The sequence below is a fragment of the Clytia hemisphaerica genome, unplaced genomic scaffold, assembly GCF_902728285.1.
Source record: "Clytia hemisphaerica strain Z4C2 unplaced genomic scaffold, Clytia hemisphaerica genome assembly, whole genome shotgun sequence".
Lineage (NCBI taxonomy): Eukaryota > Metazoa > Cnidaria > Hydrozoa > Leptothecata > Clytiidae > Clytia > Clytia hemisphaerica.
In genome coordinates, this window is record NW_027103979.1 from 2,350,954 (window position 1) to 2,375,482 (window position 24,529).

General features: G+C 33.5%; 2 protein-coding genes across 6 annotated transcripts in view; both read right to left on the bottom strand.

Annotated features, from left to right (window-relative positions):
* LOC136810989 (dynein intermediate chain 2, ciliary-like) overlaps positions 1-24,529 on the bottom strand; it is a 285,291-nt gene that overhangs the window by 196,437 nt on the left and 64,325 nt on the right. The window lies entirely within an intron of this gene.
* The window catches only part of LOC136810983 (AT-rich interactive domain-containing protein 3B-like), a 32,160-nt gene continuing 13,234 nt past the window's right edge, over positions 5,604-24,529 (bottom strand). For 2 of the 5 annotated variants that reach the window (XM_067067581.1, XM_067067583.1), the window contains exons 2-8: positions 13,825-14,111; positions 12,771-12,932; positions 11,680-11,752; positions 11,121-11,215; positions 8,752-8,840; positions 7,080-7,713; positions 5,604-6,756 (exon numbers count right to left, since the gene is read on the bottom strand). In XM_067067581.1, coding sequence (XP_066923682.1) covers positions 6,214-6,756; positions 7,080-7,713; positions 8,752-8,840; positions 11,121-11,215; positions 11,680-11,752; positions 12,771-12,932; positions 13,825-14,111 — 1,883 coding nt within the window. In that variant the 3' untranslated portion in view covers positions 5,604-6,213. Of the gene's footprint in view, positions 6,757-7,079; positions 7,714-8,751; positions 8,841-11,120; positions 11,216-11,679; positions 11,753-12,770; positions 12,933-13,824; positions 14,112-14,436; positions 14,553-16,077; positions 16,226-19,569; positions 19,847-24,529 lie in introns of those variants that run through there. The other 3 variants (XM_067067582.1, XM_067067584.1, XM_067067585.1) reach the window with 3 other exon arrangements.

The following is a 24,529-nucleotide window of genomic DNA, read 5'->3' on the forward strand; positions in this document are numbered from 1 at the left end:
ACACGGGGACGAGGTTGTCAGTGTTATTGGATCATAGTATTTTGTTTTGCCCTAAACTGCTACAGTATGTATTTGATTTGTTTTCGATTTCATCATGGAAGTCGGTCAAGCCTCGACGCTCTGGTGAAATTTTTCCTGTCTAGTTAAAACAATTACTTTTAAATCTACTCTTCCCCAAAGTTTAAGAAATAAAGTGCTTTATCTCAACCGTTTCATTCAATTGAGTTGCTCCGCCAACGGACTAGCCTGGGCCTAAATAATCAATGATTTAAAACTAAGGACCGGTCTAGTTAAAAAATGCATTTTAATATGCTATTCCCCGAATTTGAAAAATACAGTTCTCATTGAGTTACTTCGTCAAAGGATAAGCTTTGGCCTAAGTCCTAAAACTTGTTTTACTCTTCTTGCCGAGTGTTCTTGTTTCCTTATTTCGACTACATTTTGATGAAGTACGTAAGAATTGAAGAATTTTTTTGCGAACCCTGTACAACCCTCATCGAGTTCATTTCTGACCATCATCCAGTTTTTTTTTAATTCAGATAATTTTTTTGACAATAGTTTAGTTGTAAACAGAAAGTTTTTTATGTATTTTTTTTTGTTTTTGTTTTTTGAAAGAAGATTATATTATACTTCAAATGTGAAAGAAGTAAAGTTGTTCTGATTTTCCCTTTCTTCACTAAATACCATTTTCATGTTTTGGGCAACGTTCTAAAAGCATAGCATTGTTTACTCAATCGCTGATTTAATAATTCAATAATTTTTATTGTACCTTCCTTGACAAGTTTCTAGCTTTTATACTTTATTGTCAACCATCTTATTTTCCGTTGAAAGTGGAAAGATTTGTCCCCGAAATTGGCCTGGAAAGTTTTGTATTTTTTCTCAAATATAACTGAATGTAACCTTGGTTAGTTGAATTTAATTAGAAATTGATAAATTTGTAGTTCACCAAGTATTACTTCATCGAAAAACAAAAATACCCATGATAACTGGTACAAGATATTGTTAAACATGAAAAAATTTGAACATGGGGGTGGAGGATATAACAATTCTCAGCAATTTACCCCCCTGACAAAGTGATTTTTGGCCCCCCAGACAGAGCAAATAAACCCCCCGGACAAGGCAAATTTTGATGATTTTTCGCTACCCCCGGACAATATATCCTCCACCCCTCATGTACGGACATTTTCTGGAAGAGCCCAATGCCATAAAAGCAGTATGTACTTTTTCAAAATATTGAAATGGGTATTTTCCCAAATGGATCTTGCTATTACACGATGGTTAACTAAATTTAGTTTAATTTAGCGTAATTGTAACAATCCCTCTATCTTTCCCGCAATTCGAGAAAAAACTGCTATTAAACTAATATTTCGCCGCTTACTACTGTTTGGCCTGTTTTTGTCTGCATTCTCGTAGGAAGAGTTGATACTTTTAGATTTTCCAAAACTTCTATCGTATCCACGCTTTGTTGTTGATACTTTATAAGAATGTCCATGATGATATGGCAAACAAAAAAAATAAGAATATGCTAATGATACTATCATGGAATTTGGCAACTGAATCTAAGAATGACGGTTTTTTGATCATTTTACCTTTAAATTGCCAATTATCCTCCAGCAATATGCTAAAAGCCTTCACAAAAATGTCTTGTCTTTGCTCGAGGTATGTATTATATGCTAGATTTAGGCTAGGCTGGATCCTAACCTTAGAATATACTGTAAGAATATTTCAGGATGATTTTCCCCAAAAATTTGAGAATATCTACCTCGGGTGAGTTATGGCATGTCCTAAAATTACCATAATTGTTAGATCGCATTAACCGACAGAAAACGACCAAACAAATGACTGAGCATGAAGGGTACTATGATGTAGTTTCTAACCTGATGTGACTGTAACCTAATTGTTTTTTCGCTGATTTTCGCGAAAAACCGTAAAAACTGATTATGACGTCATAAAAATTTCTCAAGGGTTGTTTATCCAATCGTCTTCAAACTTTTATCAAAGATGTATCTCAAGTTCGATCATTTGAAAAAAAAACTAAAAAAAATAGGATTTTTCTTTTTTTCCCAATTTCTGCTGACGTCATGAAAATTTCGAAAAGTTTTTTAAATGATCGACTTCAGTGAGATACATCTTTGTTGAAAGTTTGAAGACGATTTGATAAACAACCCTTGAGAAATTCAATTTTTAGTTTGAAAACAATAAACCATTCTTGAGAAATTCAATTTTTAGTTTTTATGACGTCATCGATTATGACGTCATAATCAGTTTTTACGGTTTTTCGCGAAAATCAGCGAAACGCAATTAGGTTACACATCAGGTTGTGACTTCAACATAGTACCCTTGATGTTCAGTCATTTGTTTGGTCATTTTCTGTCGACTAATGCGATCTAAAAATTATGGTAATTTTCAGTGTTTTAGACATGCCATACTTACCCGAGCCATGAAATGAAAAACAACACGATTCTTATAAAAAGTCGTGTAGAGTCCTCAAAAAAGGTTATGTTATCACTATTTATGGGACTTTCATTTATGATTCACGATAAAATCATCATCCTCTCTCTAATTCGGTCTTCAAGGGCCTAATACTTTTATTCGAATTAGAGAAAAATTCGAATCATAGAGAGCATTGTACACCACTTTTCAAATGAGTGGACCCACATTTAAGTTTGAATTCTAGAAAGATTCGAATTATGAAGGTTCGTATTAACCCTTAGGAGGCGAAAGACGTATATATACGTTTTGAAAAGGTCATTTTACCGATACACAGTCTTTTGGTCATAAGTCCTGACCACTTGAGATTCAGAGGAAAAAAATCTGCTATTTTTTGTAGCTGAGAGAAAGAGCTTTCCAACGATACCAAAGTTGATACCTGAATCTTTTGTCCTGGTCGAGAAATTGCCTTTGAAAGAATAAATTTCCAGAAAAAAATGATGAACTTCTTGGCCTTTTTCAAAAAAGTTAGCGGCTTTGAAAAGTTAAAGGGCGTTGATTGATTCACAATCCCCTCTTAAAGTCTAATGAGCTTTTCCAGAAAAGTTTTTTACCCCCACTGTTGAGAATATTGATTTTTCGAAGTATCGAACCCCTGAATATCCTACTTTATTAGTAAAGACCCCACTCTTGGAAATCCACTCTTAAAAATATGCTCGACCCCCTGGATATCCTCTCTTATAAAGATGCTTACCCCCCTGGATATCCGCTCCCTTGTAGATATTTAACCCCCTGGATATCCACTTTTGAACAAAAATTGTTAACCCCCTGGATATCCAATATCCTCAACAGGGGGGCACGGACTATTTCTGGAAAAGCCCAATTAGGATTCTTCATCATACACAAACTTGATGGATTTGTTTTATATATATGGAGTTTTTTCATATCAGAGGGGATGCGTGCAGCCTATATTTTCCCATACATGAAAGTCTTTTTTCCCATACATGAAAGTCTTTATCGTATCTCCACTAATATAAGTTTTGTAACATTGCAATATACTCCTTGTTAAAGTTAATCCTCTTAATGGCATCGAAAGCTATCTACCCTTTTATTGAAGAACTTTTAAGCATTTTTCTCATTTCATACTTAAGTACATAGAAGCTTTAAAAGAATAAAGACAATGTATTATTTTTCTTCTGAAATTCCGTGGGAAAAACCTTTTAAATCACATCGTTTCAAAACGGCTACGTTCCGTACATAAAAGATTCTTCTTCTTTCTCTGAAAAGACCACTAAGCTCATTTTATCTTTAAAGTACGTATGCTGCCTTCAATAAATAATCAAAAAAGCAATCAAATTACTGTCTTTCCGACACTCAGTGGCCCACTAAAAGAAACCTCAAATCACCCTTCATTTTAGGATGGGGATTTTGTTGAGAGTCATCCGCGAAATTAAGTACCCACGAAAATAAGAAATTTTTCCCCACACAAATTAAAGTTGTTTGATACTTAAACTTAATGCAAAGATATATGTCGTAAGATGACAATTGGGGTATTTTCTTTCATTGATCTCCAAAAATCCTGACTGTAGGTCAGCTTTTACCAAGTCTTTGGCTTTTCAAGCCCTACTTTATTAGCGGGCTGTAACTTTTGATCAAGAATATCTCAAAGTTTGAATAGTGACTTTATTATGGTTTCAAGCGAAATATCCGGCTTGAAAGCCTTGGACAGTCTATTTATTCAATATAGTTTTTCATTGTTGGGGTATTCGAGCGAAAAGCCGTGGATAACCCATAACAGTTAGGTTTCAATGTAATGAGCTTTTCCGTTTGATATCCTTATTACGGGGTGGTGGAAAAGTTGTTAAAAGTCTTTGAAAATGGGCGGGTACTCCCTGGAAAATTAGCAAAAAGCCTTGAAAGATATTATTTTACAAATTTCATTTAATTTTCAACATCTAGCACTGAAAATGAACTAAACAAGCTTTTGCTTTAATAAAATTAAACTTTGTTGTTTCTTTATTCTGGAATGGCTGATTTGAACCAAAAAATAATTTCGCATCCACCAGTGAAAAACCCGGCTTTATATGTTAGGGGTGAGAGTGGACGAAAAAAAATCAACGCCTTGGAATTCTTAGAATACCAAAACTAAGTTAGGTCCCTGGAAATTGTGTAATTTTTGTTTTGACATCTTGAAAATGAAGATAGACAATACTGCTTTATCCAAACCCTTGGAAAAAATCAACTCAAAGCAAATTCCTTGGAATACAAAAACATTCCTTGGACCCCTTGGAAATTCTCCCTTGGAAAACTCGCCCATCCCCGGGTATGCATAAATTGGGGGGGGGGGGGGGTGAAGTTGAAGTTGAACACATTGCGATTAGCACGTTCGACAGTTTTCAGTAATTTGACTTCATTGTAATATATTTCTAATGTGTTACACTGGCTACCCTGGACCGAGTCTTTCCAAAAGTAAGCTGTGTAAGGGTCGACAGGATAAAAGCAATACTCACAGAAAAAATCGCCATTTTACACCCCGAAATTTGGAAAACCCAGACCTGGGAAATCGTCATTTCACACCCTGAAATTTGGAAAACTCATGCCTGGGAAATGGCCATTTTCCAGGCCTGTAGTTGTTTCATTTTTCCAGGGCAAATCCCAACCCCGAAAATGGCCATTTCCCAGGCCTGGGATTTTAACCCTGGACAATGCAATTCTCCCCCCCCCCCCATGAACGGATTTTTTTCTGGAAGAGCCCATTGTGGAAAGTGGAATATTTTCTGTCCATTATATTAGAGTCGAGTTTAGGAGATCCTACTTTTTGGCTGAAAAAAATACTCCGCCCTCTTGACTGGCTAAAAAGACAATACTTTGGTCATCGAGACAAGAATGAATTTTTCTAAATTGCAGAATTTGACTTTAAGAACATCCAAAAATTTTTGAAGCCTTCGATTGTTTTTAACCATCTGAATTTTAGCCTCAAAAATGTTCTTTTTTAACCATGTTTTAGTATTTTGTGCAACTTCTAAAAAGTTGAGTGTTTTAAAGCCTTAAAACGTTCTTAGCTTGTTCTTAACATTTTACTCATCGAAGCCTTTTGTGTTTTCGTATAGTAAGTTCTAATAAAGAATAGTTTTTATTTCAAAGGGTATACTTTTTGGACTTTATTTCTTTTCCTTAATGCTCAACATTAAGCTTCAAAAATAAAATATAATAAAAACGTAAAACTATGTACACAGTAATAATAATTTATAAAGTAATCAAACAAAAAATAAAAAAACTTTTCATCCTTCGTTACTGTAAGCTTGCTTTTTTATTTGAATGTGCGAAATTTGGGTCGAGAAAAAATCAAAATCGAAACTAAGGCATGGGGAACTTGATCCTAGCATACTTTTAACTTTACAGATTTAATACAATAAAATACAGTGAAATACAACTTCATAGACACTTATCAAAAGTGTAGATATTTTGATCCTAAATATTATTTTGTAAAATCCAAAAAAACCTAATAAAATAAAAAAAAATTCCGAAGGCCGAATTCAAGGACATGCCGAGTAAAGTACTTTTTAGGCTAAATTTGAAAACTATTCCTTGGTAAAGATCTAAGCAAAAGTCTCTTTCTTCTAATGTGCCCTCTGACAATGTTTTAAATAAAAAATCGAAGGAAAAAAATGTTAAAAACATAATGTTAATTAAAGATGTGGTAGTGAGGTTATGAATTATATGTACACTTTCTACATTTTTCACATTTTTATTGTCTTTTTGAATGCATGATTCTTCTTTTTTTCAATGTCCGTTATTTTCTATCGTCATTTCGTCTTCGTCGTCAGAGGTCGGGGTAATATCACTGTTCCCATTCGAAGTGGGTGTGGCCGGTAAGCCGCTGGCACAGATGACACCCTCATAGGTCACACCGCCAACTTCTAACGAGATTTGAATTTTATTTCCACTTTGTCGTAAGTCTGGTAACTTCATTTTGAACGTGGTTAAATGTTGTCCGTTCAGTTTAGATGATTTGCTTGTGTCTTCCTCTTGACTTGGTCTAGACAAAGAAGGGGGTGGACTAGTAGCAGCACCGTTGCTTGACGCACGAGGTGGCAGCTTCGTAGAATGTGATGGTGGTGGGGAATGGACGCTTCCATTGATACGGCTTGTTGTGGAGCTTGATGCACTTGCACCATCCATGTGATGTTTAGTGGGTAGCTCAGGATGTCTTGCACTCGTAGGGGAATAGGATCGATAGTCTTTACAGTAGGAGCATGAACACATTCCCATGGGATCGTGTGAACGGTGGCGTTGAAGCTCTGGTCGTGTGTATTTACAATCGATCTGAAGATGAAACATAAGTCGAAATTATTATTTAAGGATCTAGAGCATAGCAAAGTGTAAAAGAACAGTAATTAAGATAAAAAAAGAGCATTTTTTTCTACCATCTTTAAAGCAAAAACGCCTTCCCGTTCTATTCCTATTGAATTAAAGTTCCCATTAGGTTACGTCATATCTTCCTTCATTTCGAGCGTACAAGTCCTACCCAAGGCCTGAAAACCTAAAGCAGTCTATTGTGTAGACTAAGTTTCGATGAATAGGAGCCTAAGAAACATGATCATGGACTATTTCACAAAAGTATGAGTATGCTAAAAGATTTTACTTACCCCGTTGCAATTTTTATCTTTACAAACAGGTGGTGCACTACTTCTCGCTCTATCTTCCATCAATCGCCTTCGTTCTTCTTCCACCACGTGTCTCGAGGCTTCACTCTCCCACTCCTTACCACCATATCCACTGCTACTAAAATGGTGACTGCGCATGCGTACTGGATCCATATCTGGTTTTCCTCTAAGGTCTGCGTCCCCTCGACTCATTGGTGGTGACCGGCTGCGTCCGTAGTAGGATGGGGGTGGAGAGCCCTTCCCCATGTGATGGTCTGCCATAGAGGGAGTACCATCTTGAAGGACAATCACTTTAGGGCTGTCTAAGCTTGATCCGTATTTGCTGTATTTCGAATAAATTGGTTCTCCAGGTCGCTTCATACCGTAACGCATGTCACCAGGGGGTGGTGTAAGGCCCATGTGTCCCATATGGTGTCTTGGTTGAGACATTGGGTAGTCACATCCTCCATGATGAGGATATCCGAACCTGTCCTCCCTCGATGACGTCATTGTTGGTTCAGTATGGTACAAGGTTGAGAAGCGGTCACGACGGTTACTGTCAATGGCTGCTTGAAGTTCTTTGGGTGTCGAAAAGTTGTGCATTGAGCATTCGTATGGGTAAAGATACTTCAAGTACCTGCAAAAATAAATATAGAGTTTGGTCAGAGCTATTTGCACTCAGCGTCTGTCAAGTCGCAGTGTCTGTCAGCACCGTGATTCCTACTCCTTCGTGGGTAGGCCCCATATTTCTTGCATGAATTTTTTTTGATTCCCTACATAGTATACTCGTGGATATATAGTAAGAATGTAGGTTTGTACTCCAAGATACTTTAGATACTTGCAGAAATAAGGGAGATTCGGTCGTTATATAATCAGTTTGATTTCGCCATGCTGTTGATATTAAAATGTTTTGTTTTTCAGAAGATTGTGTCACTACTTCATAAATTGTGTCACTGATATATGGTAGTCACAGCTTAATGACATCCTACGTTAAAACGTTAATTAATGACCATCTAATTTGTTATAACGTTTGATTGTTCTAATATATTGTTGTTGTATTTATAATTTTTGAGTTATTTAATGATCTTACTCTATCATTAAGATTTCTATGTCCTCTTTCATATGAGAACCACAAAATTAGACTGTTAAAGGCTCGGATAAAGATGTAGTATTTTCATTAAGAAGCCCTATCAAGGAAATCTAACTTCAAGCATTTTGAGTCCAATTGTGTTGTTCCTATTATCAAATTTTCTAATAAACGCAAATAGTTTTCCTCATTATGATCTCATATTAATTGGAATCAAATTAATCTTTTTGCAAATGGATGTGGCATCAATATTATTTATAGGTTGCTAAAAATAATCAAATAGGATATCTATTGTGTTACACATTTTCGACAATCTGGTCTGGGTAATGTCTTTTTAACTGTGGTGGTCTGCTGTTTCTTTGGAAACTATTATTTGGTCAAATCTTATTTTCAAAATTCCTTTCTGAAAAGGTTTCAAATTGTATCAAAATCGGTCTCCTCTCAGTAATTTGTGCAACAAATAGAAACCTTAAGTAATAGTTTGGTTCTTATAAAAAACGGTGTACTTAATAAGTCGTTGTAAAGAGTGATGTTCTATCAGAAGTCTACTCAGAGGACATCCTGAATATGTAATAGAAAAAAACTTACTGTGTACGTAAAGTGAAAGCAGCACTCGTGATCGAGGTTGGAAGGTTAAGCCCTTTTGTTATCTTGCTCCACAATTTGTTGCGAATAACCTGAAAAGAAGTCAAAAAGCTCATTGTTAAAGCTTATATAAAAAAAATGAATCGATTTTTGAAGAAAGGTCGTTGTTAGAGCTCGCAGTGCTAGAGTTATATCTGGCATAGTCATTTGGGTCATACAGTACGGAAAAATTTATTATATATCTTCCCCACGCATTTCCAAAGCTACTGCCGCTAAATTCGTTCCAAAAAAAGAGGCTCAAGAGGATTAAAACTAAAAATATCCTCAACTTCTTGTGATTCCTCTTTTCTACGCAAAAATGGCGTTTTTAAATAGCTTCCTTTTTGAAGCTTTACCATTTCCTGTTCTAAGCTTGAGAATAATTTTTACGCCAATATCGTTTTTACACGTTTTTTTATAAGAACAAACTATATAAGAACGTAAGGCTTCGATGGCCAAAATGTTAAGAACATGCTAAGAACATTTTAAGGCTTTGCAAAGTCTAAAACACCCGATTTCTTAAGAAAATGGACAAAAAAACTCGAAAGATGACGAAAGCAACATGTTAAGAACATTTTTAGGCTGAAAACTAAAAAAGTTAAGAACGTTCGAAAGCTTCAAAAATTTCGGATGTTCTTATAAAAAATCTTAAGCAGACATGCATCAACGTTAATTGCCATTGGCATTAAACTTTGATGACATTTTATGTTTAAAAATAATATTTGATAAGACAGATTATAATAAATTATCATTTAAAAATACATTAACGTTAATGTGTTTTCTATCGGTCTCGAGAAGAGAGATTTTTGTGGCAATGGACCTCCTTAAACTTTTAGATTGTGGCGTCGTTAGTATTTGATCAGATTTCTATAAATACAACGGTTTTTCTGGTCAATAACGATATGATCTTTTAAATAAATTCCTGGTTTATAAAGCATTCACTAACCAATGGTCAGTGCCATTTTTTAAGAGTGATTTTTTTCATAAAATGGAGTATTCTACCTTTAAATTTTGCCTTTATTCGAATAGTATTTTGAGTTTGTTTTCAGCCAATTTAGAGCTCTAGATTCCAAAATTTCCCCCCACGAGCCCCAATATGACCCACCCTCCCTACACTTCCTACGGCACTGGTTCAAAGTTTCCCTTGGGGAATGTTCACACCTATCAAGCCTGGAAGTGTAGGGAGGGTGGGTCATATTTTACCAGGTAGAATTGACGTCAAATGTCAATGTCGTTACATAGATATTCACGAGTTCATATATCGGAAGATATCGAGGGCGACGGTAAATCAAGTCAACGCAGAACAAAGTCGATAGTCGATGTACGGCTACTGTATATCGCCTTTGCTCCTCTAAACAGACGACGATATTTTGATGTTTTTACTGTCGTCGAGCAAAGTGGACGGTGATTTTGGAGACATGTCAACTTTGCTTTATACCGTCTTCTTCGATTTATCCCGAATACATAAACTCGAGATACAGGCATTTTGACGTCATTCCTTTCTGGTAAACACCACCTAATTCATGATGTAATGTTTTCTACGGAAATACCCCGGTTTTTGCCACTACTGGCAAAAACCGGGGTCTTTTCGTAAAAATCATTACGTCATGAATATCATGAATCCCTTTGCCTTGTTTAGTTTGATAGATGTTTTATTGAACTTTCATAATCAATAGCAAAGCAGTAGAGTCCAATATTTTATGTTTATAATAAATAGATTCTCTTCAGTTCCGATTGTTCTCTCTTGATTTCCGTTAATTAACAAGGCAAAATAACTTTCGGATTTAAATGTGTTTTAAAAGCGGTGTTGCCCTTGGCAATGGGCTCGGTGGGCGTAAACTCTAATGTATTTCCTTACTCAGAAGATATTGGCCTGCCAAAGGAAGTACTTACGCGTAAAGTCTAGAAATAGGATATCCGGATATACGAACGAGAAAAAACACGAAAAAAAACGTATTATTTTAAGAAAATTAATTAAGACCTGATTTCTTATTAATTTGATTCCAATTAAGTTTTCTTCTTTTCTATCAATTTTGTTTTAATGTCATTTAGTACATTAAACACTAATTTATCAAAATTGTCAAAATTGCAACAATAATAATCTTTACAAATGTCTTTCTTTGTCAAATGTTTGTTCAAAAGTTTTAACATAGTCATAGCAAGGAAACTCTGCGCAGGGTGGGAAAGGGGTTCAGCACATTTTATCAAGATTTTCCTTAGCTTGAAGTTGGTTTTCCAAGGACTTGTCCTTAAGTCATTTCACTGTTGAACTGTGAGAACTGCTGTTCAGTTTTATCCCGAGACAAACTGTATAAAAAATTATAAATTCTCACCTGCACCAGACCTCCATGTTTGACCACCAAATGATATAATTGAAATAAATCCAATATCTGCTTTGCCATGATTGGGATACGACTGACAGGAGTTCCTACAAGTGATAAAATTGGTGTATATAGACAACACTTTCGATTTCGATGCCTCAAAACTATCTACTTTTCCCAAATAGAATCATGCATACAAGTGTCTAGCCTGGAACGACAAAAGCTAATTTCTAAATAGGGGCGTGAAGGTTTGTTAAAATGAGTAAGGACCGGATTCCTTATTTATTGGAAGTGTATAAAATTATTATTTTGGTACCGTTGATAGACCGGAGTCCTCATTTGGAAGTTTTCTGGGTTCAATCGTTGATAGCAATTAAATTTTTTTTTTTTTAGAACAAGGCTTTGCAGACTCTAAAACACCCGATTTTTTAGGAAATTGGACAGGAATGCTCACAAAACATTGAAAATAAGATGTTGATAACATTCTTAGGCTTCAAACTCAAAGTTAAGAACATTAATTGAAGGTTTCAACAACTTTGTATGTTCTTATAAAAAAACGTGTATTACTTACCTCTTCCTTTCATGAATTCGAAATATTCATCCAAGAATACTTTTCGGTCGGGGTCGTTATCAATCTCGTATAACTGAAAGTTCAAAGTAAAGATGATCTGTTATTCTGATATTCTTTTCTAAGAGGCTACCTAATTTTCCGTCCTAGCCTATTTGATTCCTTGGATTCTACTGGTAATATTTAATCTGATATTCTTTCGAAGGCTTTACCATAAGTAGATTGAATTTGGCGTGAATTAAAGCTCAACTACTTAGTGAGTGATTCTTATGTATTCGAAATTTTAGTTAACCTATATCGCTTTGATATCCATTATTCTTGTAAACTTGGACTTTTCAGGATTGATTGATGATTTATAAATTCTGCACTTATTTTGACCCAAGCGGAACAATTTCGTAGGGTTTTTAATGTTAGGGCTACTGCAACTAGAAGAAATTTTGTTGCTAAGATACTGAAATTACCTAAGTTTAAAGAAAAAATTTTCCTTATCAAATTTATATTCATTTATTAAATTAATATATAGTTTGCACATTTCATTAACTTTATTTGCATGGTGCCGTGTTTGTTTAAAATGACTCCATAATCGATTAAAAAGTAAAATTCGATATTTAATTATCATATTTTTATGAATTTCACATTTATTCGATGGCCGTTTTCTTTATATTTTGATATCAAATTTGTTTCGATTTTAATTAGAATCCTAGATATAAAATTTTGTTGTTAATAATGATAATTTATATTACGAATTCAATGTCGCAAATCTTGAGAAATTCGCATCTTTCAGTTATCATGTTAGTCATGAAATTTATTCCAACGCTATGATTATCAAACACTGTTGGCTTCTAAGCCTCAGATTTATAAAATGACAAGATTATGTTGATTTTAAAGCTTCTTTAAACTAATAAATGACTAAAGTAAGCATAAAAACAATATAAGAACATTTAAAAACCCAACCTCGTCCCCGTTTATCCCAGGCTTTATTTACGTTACTGTGATTGACGCAAGAGAATATTATCGGGTGCTATCAGTAAGCATAAAAAAGCTGATACGCAGGGAACGAGGTTGTTAAAAACCATGGAAAATAAGAAATATACCTGTTTAAATTGTTCTTCGTAAGACCATTCATAAGAATTGGAGTTTTCGTTTTCCGGTGGTGATGGACCACGTTCCATAATGGCGTCCACTTGGTAATTATCATCGCCCTGTTGTTCATCCTCTTCATCTTCATCCTTGATGCTCGAGTTTGGTGTTGTTGCCTACATGGTTCAAAAATGGAGAAGTACGTACAGTGGAGTCTGCATAACTCGAACCTCTATAACTCGAAAGTCTCCTTAACTTGAATAATTTTTCTCGTCCCTTTAGTTAACAATGCCTTAAGAACCGATCCCCATAACTCGAAATTTCCATAATTCGAACAAAATTTGTATTCCCCGTGCGTGTTATTGAGTTGTGGAGACTCCACTGAACAATTCAGTTCTTCGTAATTGAAAGTCATGTACCAGCAGTTCTCTTTCTTTTATTTATGAAAATGGGGACCTCCCACAATTTCGACCAATTCTTTTTTATGGAATCTTAAGTTGTAGTATGTTACACCAACACTTGCAAAATTAGTCAAAAGCTGTCAAAAACGTAGAGACCCTCCTACTACTCAACCTCTTTTTGCCTTTAATGATTCTGATGGGGGTAGTAGAGGCATCGCCATCATTTAAATTAGAAAGCGAAGATAGTATACACGTTTTTTTTTTTATTAGAACCCAGTTTATAAGAACATTTAGGCTGAAATTCGTCGAAAAATTAAGAACATCGTAAGAACATGCCCAGCCTCAGTTTGGAAAAAAATTACAAGAAACTACAATTTTTCTTCTTTTCAAGCAGTTTTAACCCAACTTAGGCATGGATTTTCTAAAATCGAGAGTCAAATATTGTCCAAATTGTACCAATTTTATATGCTCTTTATTTTGCATGATATTGTCGATTTAGAGTAATCTGAAAAATTAAGAACGCATTTAAGAACAGTTAAGGCTGAAAATTGCTAACAAAATAAGCACATCCAGGCTCAGCCAAATTTTAAGTGTTCTAATAAAAAAAAAACGTGTATGGCAGAATTTCTGACTAGGTCCTGGCTGGTAATGGGAAAATGATATGTACCTTTAAATGTTTATTTGTGTTTGTCCCTGTAGGTGATGTTGTCTTTTTCTCTTGTTCTTCCTTCTGTTTCTCCTTTAACCACATATGATATGAATGTAAAGAACCTTCCCATCCGCCACCGTTCTCTTTACCGCCACTGGAACCGCCATTAGACGATAATCGAGTAACAGGCATTATTTCGTCGGTAGAACCACTACTCGTCAGGCGTTGTTTCTTGGTTAAGTGTTGTAACGTGGTTTGTAACGAATTGGGTGCTTTAGCTGTCTCCACTGACATACTAGGAGCTTCTAAAGAAATAGAAAATAAAGATGGAGAATTAATATTTTCTGATGAAAAGAAATATTTTACGAGTCTTTGTGTTCTTTGTTTTACTTTTTTTAAATTTGAGATTGCGCTTATAGAAGATTAGCAAATACCAAATTATTATCATGGGCAATAAAGATTTAGGCCTACAGTACTTTTATTTTTCAGGGCCTAAGTATTATTATACCTCTTCAAATACACCAGTTGATCAGATCTTATCAGATTTAAATTTAAAATTATGGATGCAGAAGAAGACTTCTTTTTTGTCTTATTCCCTTTTTTCGTTCGTTAATTTAATATGTTTTTTACCTTGAAAGTACATATTTTGCAGAACAACCATTTAAAAAATCAAAAGAATATTTATAGACAAGCCCCTCCGCATACCAAATCAAGACTGCCGTAAAAATAAATTAAACGACTGTGATTAAGCAAAAATGATGAGAAAACCGCCGCAATATATAGCTATGAAAAGAGTGGGAGCATTAAATTGTAATTAGAAAATTAATTAACGTTTTTTTTATTTTTTTTTATTTGCAAATAATAAAAGGATTCGTACAGTAGCGCCACTTTAAAGAGATTGCTATAAAAAATAATGGCTTTTTTATATCAAATAAAAGATTAGCACCTTTATGTGATGACTGTCTTTTGTTAACAAGTATCACATCTCTTTCTATTCCTGTTGCATTAGTTTTCACACCTGTCAGTAGGACACTAAAACTTGAACAGGGTAAATTTTCACTAACCTAACTTCAAACCTTGAAGCTTGGTCTAATATTGGTAAAAAAATTTATGCCGAGAATAATTAAGGGAATTTTCCCACGGTGTGCGTAAAGTTCGTTTGTAAGTCGAAGCATTTCACCTTTTAATGTAATTAAAAGTGTTAAACGTAAAACGTTTTTTTTTATAAGAACATGCAAACTTCGGAGTATTTAAAGCGTTAAAATTTTCCTAACATGTTCTTATTTTCACCATTTTTTTAGTGTTTTTGTAGAAATTCTCCAATAAAAGACTTATAATCAAAATGAAAAGTTTCGGTGGTTAAAGAAACACTCTATTTTTGATCACTGCTGATGACCTCAAAGTACAAGGAAACGTATGAGATTTTGTCTTTTTTTGTGGTAAGACCCATCTGGGTATCAGGATTTTTGGAGTGAAATCTATAACCTCCGAATCGCGTTTTGGTAAAATTGTAAAAAAGATGTTTGTGCAGAAATAAACAAAAAAATATTAGAATAGGTATTCGTTTGTCTTTTCATACTGTGAAAAACATCAAACATTAATGGTACTCTTGCCCAAGCTTTTCCCCTTGACCTTTTATAAGAATTATTATTTTAAGAACCAGTAGTTTAATGAGGCTCAACTGTCCTTGGAGTACTTTGAACGTGAAAGTGTTCTTATCGTGTTCTCAATTTTCATGCAAAATTTGAGGCATTTGTACGTTTGATACTCAAATTTTACAAATTTTACACATAATTTTGATTTTAAATTCTTACAATAAAAGTGTGTATAAGACTCGCATAAAGATACGCACAATGTAAAAGGGGCTCCCCAGCGGTTTTGCTTGAATGCGTTTAAAAAAAATTGCGTGAATGTGTGAATTTGGGAAAAGAATTTGCGTGATTGTGTGAATTGAAAGTCCGCTGGGTGGGGGTCGTATAAGAAGAAGCAAGTTAGACACTCAAAACCGATACTCATTTTTTTGAAGATGTTAAACTTTGAAGCTGGAACATTAAGAGAGAAATACTTATAAATAAGCTTCAAATTCCAACAAAGATGGCACACTATATGTATACTCATTTTCCAACAACACTCACAAACCCTTTTTTCCGAATTTTCTTAAATGGGACAAAAAGAAAAGAAAATAAGTTCACACCTTTTTGCGTTGTATGAAAAATTAAAAGGCATAGGTCAAAAGGTTCACTCCTCAAAATACAACCCTGTAATTTATACCTTTTTAGCTCGCTTTTGCAGTGTCTGTTGTTGGCTGGTTGACGCTTGATGAAGGTCGGACGAAAAAGATTTCTTGATAGAATGTAATTCGGTGATAAATTTTATATATACAATGTTTCATATCTCTCTATTAAGACTTTAAATGAAGTTTAAATTCAAATAAAAAAGGGTCGCTTTAAAGCCAGATGGTCTTAATTTTCCCTTTTGCACAAAGGATCAATCATTCTTATTTATTATTCCATTGTTTCCAGGCCTCTCTATATTTTTTACATCTTTTTCATCTTCATTTTTTATTCTTTTTTTTATTATTATTATTTTTTTCCATGTAATAATTTTTTTTCTTTCTCAAATTCAACATATTGCCGAAAATGATAATATTTATTGTCGGCTAACAATAGGTTTTTATTACATTTTTTAATTTTTTCGAAACATTTTGTAATCCCTTCAAGAAAAAAGTCAAGATTGAAGGTCTCTGATTTTATTTTTACTGATAATCAGTTAGTTTGGTTTATTTTGTCGCAGAATGAAAATAAAAGATTTTTTAAAAATCACATAAAGATCAATTTTAAAATTCATTAGGAGTCCCCTATCCTTTTCAGTTTCAAAATATGGTTATCGAAAAATAAAGATTTAGTTGATAAATTTGATTTTTTTTAAATATAATAATAATAAAAACACTACTTTAATTGTCTTTTTTATAAGCATCTTATAAGATTCTTTTTCACTATTCACGCAAATTTCACGCATTAACGTATTCACGCAAAGTTTTCCAATTCACGCATTCACGCATTCATTTAAGTGAAAAAGCCCATCCCTGCATTCACATTCAGGAAAAAATACAGATCAGTAGATAGCGCCGTTAGTTATTTAACCCGTTAGAAAGACGATACGATACGTCAGAGACGTTTTAAAACCTAAAACCTGACAAGCAAACAGGTCGAGCTGACTGATCGAGCTTAAAACCGGAAAGACTGGAGTCAGAATACCTCGGTGGCGCCGCCGCCGCTTTTATCATTATTCATGTGGAGACTATTATACGGAGTTTATTATTACAGACACGTTTGAGAGATTGGGTGACTTTCTAATGTTCTTATAACTATAAGTAAATTATTTTGTCAAGATGTTTTATTTTTCACTCAATTTTTCTACTTTTCTTTATTATTAATTTGTTAATGTCAAATTTCGATTAAATATGAAAAACATCAAGTCAGTACGGATATAGAAAGAAGTCATAAGGACACAGTGTGACATTTAGATTGTCAATCATAAATATTATTTTCTTTGACAATTTTTTATGTTTATTTGAAATTTCTTGATTTAAAATCTCCCTCTGTCATCTGTTTTAAAAGACCTCCGAAGTTAAAATTTTTTATTTGACATTATAATATCAACAAAAATCAATTAGTTTTATTTTTCACAATTTTCAAAATAAAATTATTTCTGTTTCGTTGTCCTGCGCTTCAATTATTTTCATTCACATTTCATTTAAAGTTACTGAACTGCAGCTTGGAATTCTAGTTAAATATAAGCGAAATTTAGCAAATGGTCTAATTATAGACGAGGAATTCTCTTAAAAAGCTTCATATTTCGTCAAATACACCCATGTCTCACAGACCCGCTAGGAAAATTCGGCCAAAACCTCTTCCCCGGTGGGAAGAATACCCTACAATTTCATCCCCACCGGGGAATTGACTTTAATTTCATCCCCACTGAGGAAGTGACTTTCCATTCACAATTCAATGTAAAAAATTCCACTCCAAAACCATTCCCACCGGATTTTTCGACTCAGGAACATTAGAATTTTTATCCCCCATTGGGTTCTCAATAGAAAATTTTATCCCCTCTGTGGAAAAAAGTTACACCGGGGCTGTGAGACAGGGGTGTTTAAATAAGATATACGATGCCTTCTTTGGTTCCCAAATTACATACTGTAGAAACAGAAAAAAAGCCTTGTACGATAAAGATATCTTTCAGATTTTCTCAGGGATTTTTCTCTATAGCCGTTCTAGTGGCTTTGTAGCCGAATTAAGCATTCGCTGAAAATAACTTACACCTATTTGATAAAATTCCGGTAAAAATCCTCATTTAAATTTCCTATTTTACCATTTGAAATCTCTGCATTTTAGCGGTGTCGATTGCCCTTTTGGTTCGGAAATGTGCGGGGGAATTACGTAGGACACTTCTCGATGAGATTAAGGGAGATTTTTTTAAATGTTCAATTTTGATGCCATATTTTTTGCCTATTTTTCATTTCAAAAAACAACTGTAGCGAAAAACACATATTTGACCAAAATGAGCAAAACTGATCTTTTTCAGGGAAAGAAGGGAAAATTAAATTCATAAACTTACAATAAAAAAGTTTTAAGTTTTAATCGTATGAGCATTGCAATAAGATAGTAAGGGACTAGTAAAGAAATCATTGATAGGAAATCAACAAAATGAGTGTTTGTAGGCGTTTGTTTCGAAGGGGAAAAAAGTCCATCCAAAACTTCATTTCATCAAAATAAAAGGATATTGCTATAATAAAATAACAATAATAAAACAACAAAAATCATCATGAAAAATGATCAAAATTGGGAAAGAGGTTTAAAAAAGATTTTAGAGATTTTAGAGATTACTAAATTTTGATTTTATTGTGTACCCTTTTTCATATCGTTACATACCATAGGTTAGAGATTTAATTGGTCCCACAAAAGAGACTATGGAACTTTTCGTGAATTCGTTAAAGATAAAGGTTACTTTTTGACAAGATGAGTGGGAATGGGCCCTGGGGATACACGTTTTTTGTATAAGAACATCCAAAAATTTTTAAGCCTTTGAATCTTCTTAACTTTTTGAGCTTTAAGCCTAAAAATACATGTTCTTTACATGTTCTTAATTTCACCATTTTGTGAGTGTTTTTGTCAATTTTCCTAAGAAATCGGGTGTTTTAGAGTCCACAAAGCCTTAAAATGTTCTTAACTTGTTCTTTACATTTTGGCCATCGAAGCCTTATGTTCTTATACAGTGCCGTAGCAACTAGGGGGGGGGGCAAGGGGGGCTAAGTCCCCCCCCCCCCATAATTTTTTCAAAAATGGTTATTTTGCAAAATGCAAAAGTTTTTCTTGTTTTTTCTTGAAAGCAATTTGTTTTGAGTGCATTTTCTAGCAATCTAGAGCTTAAATTTTCAAAATTCCCCCCCTCGGGCTAAACCATGGTTGGCCCTCGCGATGTCACTAAACTTCAGCCCCCCCCCCCCCAATAAGAAAATGCTTCCTACGGCACTGTTATATAGTTGGCTTTTAAAAAACAACGTGTAAATTATAAAAAAAGCCCTTATGGTCCATTTTTCGAACCTCAATGACACACCCAAACGTCACCGGCAGGCTTCTTGAGTTCCTGTCTCCCCCTCGCAAGGCTTGAGTTGAAGGTACATCAACTAAGCAATTGAATCACAGCACTGAGAATCGTGAGAATCGAACCTCGACCTCCTGAATAAGATGTTCTTCTTACCGTGAAAAGACTTTTTCAGAAATGTCGGACTTCTTTCAAATACGCCAGCCATTTTGGTTTCCAAAATTCAACAAAAATAATCGCGATAAATTTGATACAAAAGCTCGCTGATCGTCTAGCCGATTAAATAAAAAAAAAGCGATTGAATAAAATTATATTTTTTTAATTCAATTTTCAATTTTCACGTATATAAAAAAAATCTTGTAAAACTTCTCTTCTTTTATCGTGTGGCACGTCTTTGCGTTGAGCGTTACAGATCGCAAATGAAGAGAGAGGTATGGTCTATTGATTTTTTAACCAAGACATGTTTTTTGATATCTGATTAAAAAACAAATCTAATGTGTGTATTGTTTATAATTAGTTCGATAAACAATACTTCAGTATAAATGCGGGTGCCATTTTTGCGGTTTTTTGATTTACTACTGATAAATGTAAATGAACGATATCAAAATATGCTCAAAGTGAGCCTCATTTTTGTAACTTTTCTGACGTCTTTTATTTTTACATGTGTTTTGACCTCGTGGCTATTACAGGCGTTTCAGCTATGTTCAGCTGTACTGCCATTAAGTTAATTTTCGTACGCCAGTGTGAAAAAATATCAAAATTGATAATTGGCATATTTTGAAATATATTTGCATAAATTATTTATACTTCACGAACACTTTTGATTCGTTTAATTTTAATCAAAACAATAGATGGAAATGATGCTGAAAATGTGTAAAATATATGGTGCGTTTTTTAATTATTTCTTTATTTGCTAAGTTTTAGTTTAGTTTTTAGTTTTCATAGACGAACAAAGATCAACACATTTTTAGCATTAAAACCTGAAACATATTCAAACAATGCGAACGTTATTATTATTCTATTGTTCTAGGGGTATTCATTTGGCGCGTTTATCTGTTTTTGGTCATCAATATTTATATATTTTTTAAAAATCTCAACCAGGGCGTATCGTTGGCGGAGAGGTGGGGAAGGTGATAGTGGAGATGGGCAAATGGTTACGGCCTCGCCCTCTTATCGTCCTCGGTACGAGGTTCTTATATGCGTACAATTTGACTTTATATCCTTTTAAATTTTACATCATTGATTTTCACGCCAATAGGTGATGGAGAAAACTTTTCCTCTTTCCAAAATCTTTTTTTTAATCAAATTTTAATCAATTTCTTATTTTCTCCTTGTTTTTGAAAACTATACTAAAAGCAGTTTATCCCTTCAACCTTTGACTTTATCAAAATGTAATATTTTATCTTTATTACTATTTTATTGAGATATTATTTTGAAATATTTTTGTTTCTAATTTCCCCGCAAACGATATGTTATTTATAAGAAACTTTTTTTTTTTAACATTGCGAAGGACTTTGACTATCGCACGTACACCTTACAATAACAAGTTGAATGTTGGAGGTTTTTATATTAAAACTTCTTTAGCTTTATCATCAAAGAGTATCACTTTTGGCTAGTCACAAGTGGAAAATTTAATTCCCTTGTATACTGTTTGTTTAAACTCAAAAATCGTCAACCAATCAATCAATTAATCAATCAATCAATGTTCTAATAAAAAGTTTATCTGAAAATTTTTTGTTTTAAATCGTTTTCTTATATAGCTGTTAAGATTTTGGTTTATTGGCAGATGATTGTTTACATATTTTTATCATCGGAATTTGTGAACTTTCAATAACCACGAGAAATAATTGAATAGTACATATTTCTTTTTTTTTCTTTTTTTTTGAAGAAGAAGTTGACTTGGAGAACGCATACATACTTCAACCTCGATCATATCTCTGCCAAAAGATTGGACGTATCGTAAAAACATTTGATAAGCTTTGAATTCAATATTGAAATATCTTTATTATAAACATCTTTTATCTGTCATGTTAGAGATGGCATATTCACTCTCTTTATTTTATAAGAACAATGAGGCTCAAAATCGCCAAAAAAATAAGAACAATTTGAAGAACAATGCTGAGCCTGGAATTACTCAAATTCAAGCAATTTAGGGGTCAATGTAGGAAAAATTGGGCATAAAGCCTGAAATACTTCAATTTCACCCTATAAATAAGAACAGGAAAGAACAATTTGAGGCTCAAAGTGCCAAAAAATAAGAACAATTTGTTAAATTAAATCTTTGAATATCTTCTGCATCATAATTAAATAATTAGAATATTTTTCAAAATTTTACCCCCTGGCTTCAATGAGGATTATCATCTAAAATATTTTTATTTTTTTTGCTCTGGTCCGTGAAATACATGGCTACCCCATAACCTTGTCCAATTGGCTACCCCAATTGGCTACCCTGCTTTTTAGACCTCATCAAAAATTTACTAGTTCTTATAATAAAAAAAATTGACCTTGGATCCAGCTTTTATTGGTACAATCATGGTACAAAAGATTATTCAATCCCATGATCAAATTAGATACAAGAGCACAAAATCCTATTTTGAAAAAGTAAATAGAACTAAGCCAATCGAAGTCAAAATAAAAAGGTCCAAATATGTCCAAATCAAAATCTGGACCCCTGAGGGCACACCTGGCATTGAAAGAGCGGAAATTATGGCTACAAAAGAATGTATCAATAAATTGACCTGATTCGTATTTCTTCATGATAAAAAAAGGTTGTGGGTTTTGTTTTTATAATCTTTTATATCCAAATTATTAGAAAAATCAAGATTGCAACCTTTTTGAGGTTTTTTAGGTCCTCTTTTGATATTTTCCCAAATAATTTCTAATTTTTGTTTTCATTTAAATGTTTTTTTAAATATTCGCTCCACCAGATGCAGAGGTTTTTTCGTATCATTTTATTCTATTGCATATTATTGTCGATTTTCTGGTCTTTCTTTTGCGGTGACGGAAAATTAATAATGGTAATATGCATTTCAAGGTGCTACACTTTTTTTATAAGAACCAGTCTTATATACTTAGTTCTTATAACAAAACGTGTATTGTTTTTTTTTTGGTTACCCATTGGGAATCTCATACAGATACTTGCAGTCTAAGCTTGCTGGCTTTTTTGGGAGACTGAAAAATTCCACTATTTGTAAGACACATGAGTGTACATACAGTAATTATGATCTGGCAATCTTCATCTTCGGTGAATTTCAAAGATAACCTCAAACTATTCCAAAATGAGTATACGTAATTATTTACATTTCACATATAGCGATATACATATTTGCATATGATCATGTTCAATCTATCTTGATATCGTGAGAAAAAAACATCTCTTTTATACTGAATGTGTGTCAGATGGAACTTATTTTTGGCTTGAGAGCGTGAGTTTTACCAAGTTTTACTCTGTTTTCACCACCTGGCAAAGTTACATTCCTGGGACGAATACATTTAATATGTTGCAAAGATACAACTATTCATGATATATGCACCATTGCAATGACTTCTGACATTACATCACGGACCTAGTAGCTGATTGGTTGTAAGTGACGTAAAATCAGTCAATACAGTACGTCACTTTCTACCAATCAGCTGTTTGGTCCATTGAAAACATTGCAATGTTGCACAGACACAACTATTCGAGATTTTTCTTTAACTTTCCCTTTTAATGACAAGTATACTTTTTATCATTGTTCTACTAATTGCTTGAAGATGTGCTAATTGCCAAAAGCCATGTTTTTGTCATTGCAATGTAAGAATAATAATAAGAACATTTGGCATTGACTTAATTTCTATCCGATACTGAATCTTGTAAAAAAAATTATAGAATACCAAAAATTAGCAACCATTAGGTCATTAGGGAATTTTAATTCATTCGTTTTCAGTTGCTTTTATCTATGGAATAAATTTATTTTCCGTCCATTTATGCTGTAATTCTCCGTCTAATTTTTCTGTTTGAATTTTTTATCATTTACGAATTAAACAGCTTTTTTCAATTTGGATTTAATTGAGCAAATCAGCGGCCTTTCTTTGAAGATGAAGATTGATATTTTCTTTAAGAATAAACAATATAAGAATGGCCAAAGTATTAAGAAAAGGTTAAGAACATTTTAAGGGTTTGTCGACTCAAAACACCCAATGCCTTAGGAAATTACACAAAAACACTCACAAAATCTTTTTTTATGAGAACCAGTAAAGTTTTTTTGAAGATCCGCTACTGTTATTATTTGACACTTTATAGCCTCTGGACTTCTCCTGTTCTTATTTTCAGGGGGAAAAAAATTGAGGTATTTTAGTCTTTTTACCCTGCGATTCAAGGCTCAACATTGTTCTTAAATTGTTCTTAATATTGTATATTTTTCATATCGTCCGTACTAGTCCTTTTGTTGTTTCTATTCTTTTTTAAAATTGGGCACTTTTTTTACAAAAAGGTTTTTCTTTCTTCCGCCCAACTACAACAAGATCCGAACTGTTCGGACGATTGATTTAATTTTTGTTATGATTTTAGTAGAAATACACATCCTGTATAACTATTATCTATCTCTCTTTTGCTCTATTGATTTATTTTGATTGATACTGTATTAGAAAAAAATACCCATTTATTGTATCAAAGTTGGTCGGAGCAAGCTTATCAGTAAAGACGTGGTCATAACGTATTGAAATCTTTTTTAAATCTTTTCCATCATAATTGGTATCTTTTGTCCCGAGTTACCATTTTCCGCTACCTATTTTTGAAAGTCTTAACTCAAAATTAAGTATCATATTTTTGTTAAAAGATTAAAATCTAGAAGGTATTAAATAGGTATTGTTACATTTAAAGCCGGGGTTTTTGTCAATAACTATGATAATTAAGCAAAATATTAAGTAGTTTTTTCAGTATAAAGATAATTGAAATTCTGATCAGGGGGTATTATGGTTTACATTAGATTAGAATATTACCCATCCTAAGCTTAAAGGGTTAAGGTTAAACACAAGGATTTATGTCTTAACCAAGGTGCTGTATAATCGTTATATAATTTATTTCCTTAGCGACGACCTACACTTCTTTCTTATGAGAACAATTTTATAAGAACAA